The 6708-nt window shown below is 38.7% G+C and overlaps 1 protein-coding gene across 1 annotated transcript; it reads left to right on the top strand.

Moving 5' to 3' along the window:
• Nucleotides 1-253: 253 nt before the first annotated feature.
• Nucleotides 254-4093, top strand: LOC110213672 (putative E3 ubiquitin-protein ligase TRIML1). Its single transcript, XM_020994065.1, has 6 exons — nucleotides 254-670; nucleotides 919-1014; nucleotides 1791-2021; nucleotides 2758-2780; nucleotides 2967-3064; nucleotides 3344-4093. Exons 1-6 carry the CDS (start codon nucleotides 254-256, stop codon nucleotides 3874-3876), a joined length of 1398 nt encoding a protein of 465 aa, XP_020849724.1. The 3' UTR covers nucleotides 3877-4093.
• Nucleotides 4094-6708: the final 2615 nt, after the last annotated feature.

The raw sequence follows: 6708 nt of genomic DNA, 5'->3' as shown, positions 1-6708 counted from the left end.
GCTATTGGTGGGTTCGGGGAAGAAATCTTAACATCTTCAACCACAGATGCTTGAAGGTTTGGTTTTTAATTCGTGATGGCCTAGTCTATTCACAAATTCACCATTGCCTTTTCTTTTCTTCATCCTGAGTAAAATGCTGCTTCTCTTTCAGAGAAGGTGAGGAGCTGAAAGTAGCCAGAGGACCCTGGGAGATAAATAAGAGTAAGCAGAGAAGGCTGAGAAGCAGAATTAGTCTTCGTTTCTGCTCGAGAACATGGCTGCAGCTCATTTAGCTGAAAACCTCAAGGAAGAGCTCACCTGCCCTGTGTGCATGGACTACTTCAGTCATCCAGTGACCTTAGGCTGTGGCCACACCTTTTGTCACCTATGCCTCCTCAAGAACAGTGGAGAAGCTGACCAACCCTCTCCTTGTCCTGAGTGCAAAAGAACCTTCCCTTTGAGAGACTTGGAGCGCAATCGCTGTCTAGAAAAGTTGGCCAGCATAGCCAGGAATGTCAAACCCTTATTGCTGAAGATTAAAGAGGAAAACACTGAATGTAACAGACACAGGGCAGAGCAAAATCTGTTCTGTGAGGAAGACCAAGCACTCCTTTGCGCATTTTGCTTTCAAACCCCAGAGCACAGCAGGCACACAGTACGCCCTATAGAAAAGGCTGCAGAGGATTCTAGGGCAAGTATTTCTATGGAGAAGCAATTCAGAAGGGATTGCATTCCCTCATTCCCATTGATTCTTTTGAACCAATAACTTGTGTCAAATATATAGATGGATCTCCTGTAGCAGGACCTTTTAGCTCCAAGGCCACACACAGCAATAGGCTCTCTTACTATCTCTGGCCTCTATGAACTTATATGGTGGGATTTTGCTGATCTAGCGCAGGGAAGAGCATAATATATGAATTAATGGTGGTGTTTCCTTAGGACAAGCTCCAAAAGATTTCGGATCTTTGCTGGAAAGAAATGGAGACAATTGAGAAGATGCTGATTGAAGAGAGGGAGAAAGAGAAAAGTTGCAAGGTAAGTGTCTTGAGTCCCTTTGGATTGGAGTCAGAATCTTTAGGACAGTCTACAGCTCCAAGGACTTTAGCACAATCCCAAGGGAAAGTTTGTAGCCTTCTTTCTGGGAGCAGATATTCATGGCAATGTTACCTCCTAAAAGCTTTAAACTACAGAAAAGGTTATTCAGGAGAAGCACTAGGCCTTGTGGTTTTGTTGGGAATTAGTGAATGAAGAAATTCCTCTGCCAACACAGGTCTGTCTGCAACTTCTCTGAACTTATGGTCTTAGAGAGTTGCCTGGCTGCAGAAGTGTTCAATTCAAGGTCAACTGGGCAGCAAGAAGCCCACAAAATTCCTGAATTCACCGGAACCAAATTAAAACGTAATTGGGAAATATTTAACCAAAAGAAGAAAATACAATACAACATAGATAATGTGAGTTTGAGGTTTTCTAAATCACTATGCAGCCAGCAAGGGATCTATTTCTATTTGATTTTAATACCATTGCCCTAGACCACCAAAAAGTTAACAAATTTATACAGATTCACCAGGATATTGTGTATCAGAGGCAGGATCTGGTAGGCCAGGTCTTCCTGACTCTGAAGCCATCTTTTTATCATCAACAGATCTCTCAAATTAAAGAGTAATAAAATGTTAATAAATGAACAAATAAATAAACACTTATTTATGCATGATGTCTTACTGATTAAGTGGAGAAAGGGTCATGTTTTCTTTTGGACAGTGATTTATTAAGAGACCTTTGAACCTTATCAGACTAAGCTACTTCCTTTGTAGGAAAAGGGCCAAGCTCAAAGGGAGAGTCTGGCAGAGGAATACAGAAGGTTCCATGAATTGCTGATGAAAGAAGAGCAACGTCGTCTTGAAATGCTGGCCAGGCAGGAAAATTACTACCTGAAGAGTATAAGAGAAAGTGAGGTCAGACTCTCCCAGCACCTTCAAAGCTTGAAGGAGGTAATCTTGGAGATAGAACAAAATTACCAGAAACCCAATGTCCAGCTTCTGCAGGTAGGAACTGAAAATTATCTAATAATCTAGTAACACTTGACTTACCCAGCTCCCTAAGATTTCCAAAGCCTGGAAAAGAATTTAATCCTGGAATGTAGGAAGATGGTGGTCTCCTAGTTTAGAAAGAATTCTAACACACTTGGTCCTCAGGATTCAAGGGTACAGTAGATAAGGAAAAGATAATTATTTGGGGGTTGGAGTTGGAAATATGGGTCTAAAAACAGGACAGCTGACAAATTTTAAAAAGCCCTCAAAAAAAACCCAGAAAAGACAAAAACAGATTTCCTAATTGAAAAAGTCTTGTAGACCATGAGTATAAAGGCAAATACCCTGTATAGACTCTTTAGTAGATCTGGAGGTCTCATAAAACTCTTCACAGGAGTGCCTAATAATGCTGATGTGTCACTCAAAAAATATTAAAATATAATGCATGTGCTCTGGTTCAGAACGAAGGGATCTGAATCCTAAGTTTTGGCAAAACTTAAGAGAAATGTTTTAGAAATCAAACTTAAGCATGTAAGTATAAGGTCCTTGAACTTTGTACATCTGGCCAATTCTCTTGATAAAAATCTCAAGACACAATGAGCCAAAGTCAGTGAAGTACATGGGAATTGAGGGACAACTGTGTTCAGTATATGTGATTTAGTGGGCAATGGAGAATCATACCACTGAAGTGCCAGTGTATAAGGCATAGCAAAGTTCAGCACTCACCTTCTGTCCTTCTCTTTCTCCCCAGATGGTAGGAGATGCACTTTTCAGGTAAGATTTAATTTGGGGTTCTTCTAAGAGAACTAGAAAAGCAGGAGGTTTGTGAATGGAAATGTACAGAAAAGCTATGGAATAATGTAATGATTAGGTGGAGGTCTGTCTGATGGGAGGAAGGGCAGGAAGACCAGAAGCCTTTTGCCTATCACTGAGGGTAAATGAGTCTTGTCCTCTCTGCAGGTGTGAGTCACTCTTGAGTCATCGTCCAGAAACTGTCACCACCCCAGGGATCTTCTTTTATTACACTTTGATATGGGAAATGCTTAAATACTTCAAAGGTGAGAATCTGCACTGAAGTTATTGAACTTAATTTCAAAGAACTTCAAAGGCTTGTTTAATGCAGGTTGAGTGGGTGGGCATCCAGGGAAGCCATGATATTTTCTCAGCCCCCAGACTAGCTACAGGTCAGCCAAAGGAGCCCCAATACTATTACTTTGTAACATTGCAAATATTTTTTTTCTACAAAATTTGCTCATAGGTACTGAAAACCTAGTGCTTGTTTGCCTATTTAGGTCTTGAGAAGCTAAATCTCTCAAGCGCTTATTCTCTTTTTTCAGCGGATGTGACCCTGGATCCTGAAAGTGCCTGTCCACATCTCATTGTGTCTGCTGATCTGAAGACTGTTGTACATGGAGGCTACCAGCAGACTGTAACTTTCACACCTGGCCGATTTAAAGACAATATCATTTTGGGGGCTCAGATCTTCGTATCTGGAATCCACTATTGGGAGGTTGATGTGGGAGACACTAGGCAATGGACAGTTGGCGTATGTAAGGAGTCATTGAGTAGAGATGGCAATGTCCCCTCTGCTGAGGATGTCTTCCTTCTTTCATACATTAAGAATGGAGATCTGTACACTGCCATGACTACTCCTCCCTACTTCAAACATCAAGTCAGTGTCCCTGTCCACAGGGTTGGGATTTTGCTGGACTGTGAGGAAGGGACCATCTCATTTTATGATGCCTTGAGGAAATGCTTCATATATAATTTCCCTCACTTCCCCTTCCCTGGGCCTCTTAGAGCACTCTTTTCTCCTTGTCCTGGAATTGGGGAAGAGAGTGGAATTCCAATGACCATCAGGGATTTATAATATTTATGCCTGAAATAGCTTCTTCTTAGACATTTCTTTTTTTTTTTTGAGGCAGAGTTAAGTGACTTGTCCAGGGTCACACAGGTAGTAAGTATCTGAGGACAAATTTGAACTCTGGTCCTCCTGACTTTTTACTTGTTACTTGTATAAGTTGTTGACTTTCAATAAAAGTGTGTGACTATCACTATGTAATCTCATTAAAAGTTGGGGCAAATGACTTCTTGTCTCCTCTCAAGTACGTCAGGAGTTGAATGATGATCATGGCAGCCATATATTTGGGGGAAGCAGATGATAGAAGCTCCAGTTGGTGGCCCCCTCTTATTCAGACATATGGTAAGAGAAAATAAAAATTGGGTATTTGATCATGGAGGATTTGAGCACTAAGGAATCACTTTTTAAGGGAATCTTTAGTGGACAAGGATCACAAGACACAGGTGTTAGGGCCAATCCCAGACTCTAATCAGTGAGAAGCAGAGCTCTATCTAGAGTGTGAACCTGAGAATTCAGGAAAAAAGTGGAGTGACCATTACCACTGGCCCTTACCATTATTTTTAATGCCACCAATTCATTTCCTTAGGAGAATAAATATTCATTTGTGTCTAGGGCATTCCTGGTCCATGCTTTATGGGGGCCTATTCTGAGAGGTTTGGTTTTGTATGTCACATTATATAATTTTGAGAAATTGGATTGGGACAGGTACAGAAAGCATGTTTCATTAGAGGGAGAACATTTAAACTCTGGAGAATTTAACATAGAAAACAGCTTTACCAAGACAGGTTGGCACCTTCTATACAACTTGCAGTTTTAAAAGTTTCCTAGAGCACTGAGAGATTAAGTGATTTGCCCAAGGACCAATAGACAATATCTATATGGCTGGGGTGGGACTTGACCTAGACCTTCATGTCTTTGAGTCCATACTTCTACCCAGAATACCATGCTGCCTCTCTCAGTTCTATGTGGTATAATTATATTCTGTTACATTCATGTACCATAGTCTGTTCAGCCACTCTATGATCTATGGGCACATATTTTGTCATATATTTCTCCATTCTATAAAAATAGTTGAAATCCGGCCTCAGATATTTGACACTTACTAGCTGTGTGACCCTGGGCAAGTCACCTAACCCCATTGCCTAGCCAAAAAGAAAAAAAATAATTGCCGTGGATTATTTTGTATAGATAGTAACATTTTCTGTCTCTGACTTCTCTGTTACTTTAGTTCTATAAAGGAATTCTTTGGTAGTTTATTTTGAAAAGCACTAAATATAACATCCACTTTAGAGAATATTGTTATTTTATCACATTGGTATGTCCCAACCATAAACAATGATTTTTTTTTCTAATTACTTATGTCTTCTTAAGGAGTTTTGTACTTTCATTTATACTGATCCTGCACGTGATTTGGTTATGTTAACTCTCCGACACCTATGACTAATTGTGAATAGGAATGGTAAATAATAGGCTATTCTTTGACATTACATGGTGTATTTACATTGCTTATAAACACTTTATAAAATGTAGGGCCAGAAATAGTAAATAGTCCTTTGCTGATCCTTTCATTTTTGTTTTTACTTATAGCTTTTATTAGTGTGAGCAGAGGCTAGCAATAAGCTTTTTCTACCCATACTGAGAGACAGCTATATTCTCTCTCTCTAAAATTTTAGCCTTAGAACATTGCCTGGGGGGAGGGGGCACTTGTGGTTAAATGATTTTTCCCAAGGCCACATAATTGGCATGTGTATCTTAAGCAGAAATTGTGCCTAATTGTTCCCAACTACTAGATCAGAATTCATTCCATTATGCTGTGATTCCTAATCAAAATAGGCATTAATCAAGGAAAGGAAAAGAAGCAGAGCTAATTGAAGAAAAAAGTCAAAGTGTCTGAAGTAAAGAGTGAGTCAAAAAATAACTTAATGGAACCATAAATATTTTGATCATAATAATGAGACAATACAGCAAAATTCATAAGAGGAAGTTTCAGCATTACTGCAATGCAAATTTACACCTCTGAAAACATACATTAACATACTATAAAAAGAAAAAATTAATAAATTTAGATTGAAATAAAAATTACCTGGGAAAGAAACAAACTAGTTTCATAAGTAGTAGTGAAGAAAATTTTATAATCAGAGCAGAAACATCTTTAAAGCCTCATAATATAAAGACTATCAAACTAACATTTCTAAAAGAACATTTTTCAAAGTTTAAAAAGTAGACTGATACAAATAATGTAGTAATCTAATACAAAAAAAATAGAGAAAAGTCAAACCATTCAAATAAAAACAATATGGCAAAGAATGTTGAGAGGAAATTTAAAATAAAATAAAATAAAATGATGGAACAGTTATTTACCACAAAAAATATCTAAAAGTGTTTTTGAGTATCTACAAGAAATACATTATCTAAATTGTCAAAATATGAAATAAATATCTCAAATATCTTGAAAGACCTATCTTCAAAAGAGAATTCAATTAGGTCATTTATGAATTCTCAAACATACTTTCAGTATAGTTAGAATTATAAATTATTTCTCTGAAAATTTAAATACTGATAACTACATTGTGGAAGCTGATTCTGACATGTAGCATGGGGGTGGTGTTGTATGACTTGAAGGGAGGCAGAATAGAGATCTCTAGTCTCTTTCCCCCCACCCTTCTCTGAGACCACACCCAAGTGAAACTGTCTCACCAGGCTAAACTAAGTTGACGGTAACCAACAGGCCTCAAACCCATCAGTGAGTTAGGGGGATGTCTTCCCCAAGCATGTGAAAACCCCCCCTGGTGGAATAGGTGGATGAGAACAATTTGTTCCAGCGGCTGTTGAAGCAGGCTC

Source organism: Phascolarctos cinereus, unplaced genomic scaffold, assembly GCF_003287225.1.
Source record: "Phascolarctos cinereus isolate Bilbo 61053 unplaced genomic scaffold, phaCin_HiC Scaffold_9;HRSCAF=440, whole genome shotgun sequence".
Taxonomy (NCBI): Eukaryota; Metazoa; Chordata; class Mammalia; order Diprotodontia; family Phascolarctidae; genus Phascolarctos; species Phascolarctos cinereus.
Note: the sequence above shows the minus strand (reverse complement) of the source record. Positions and strands in the feature narration are given on the sequence as shown.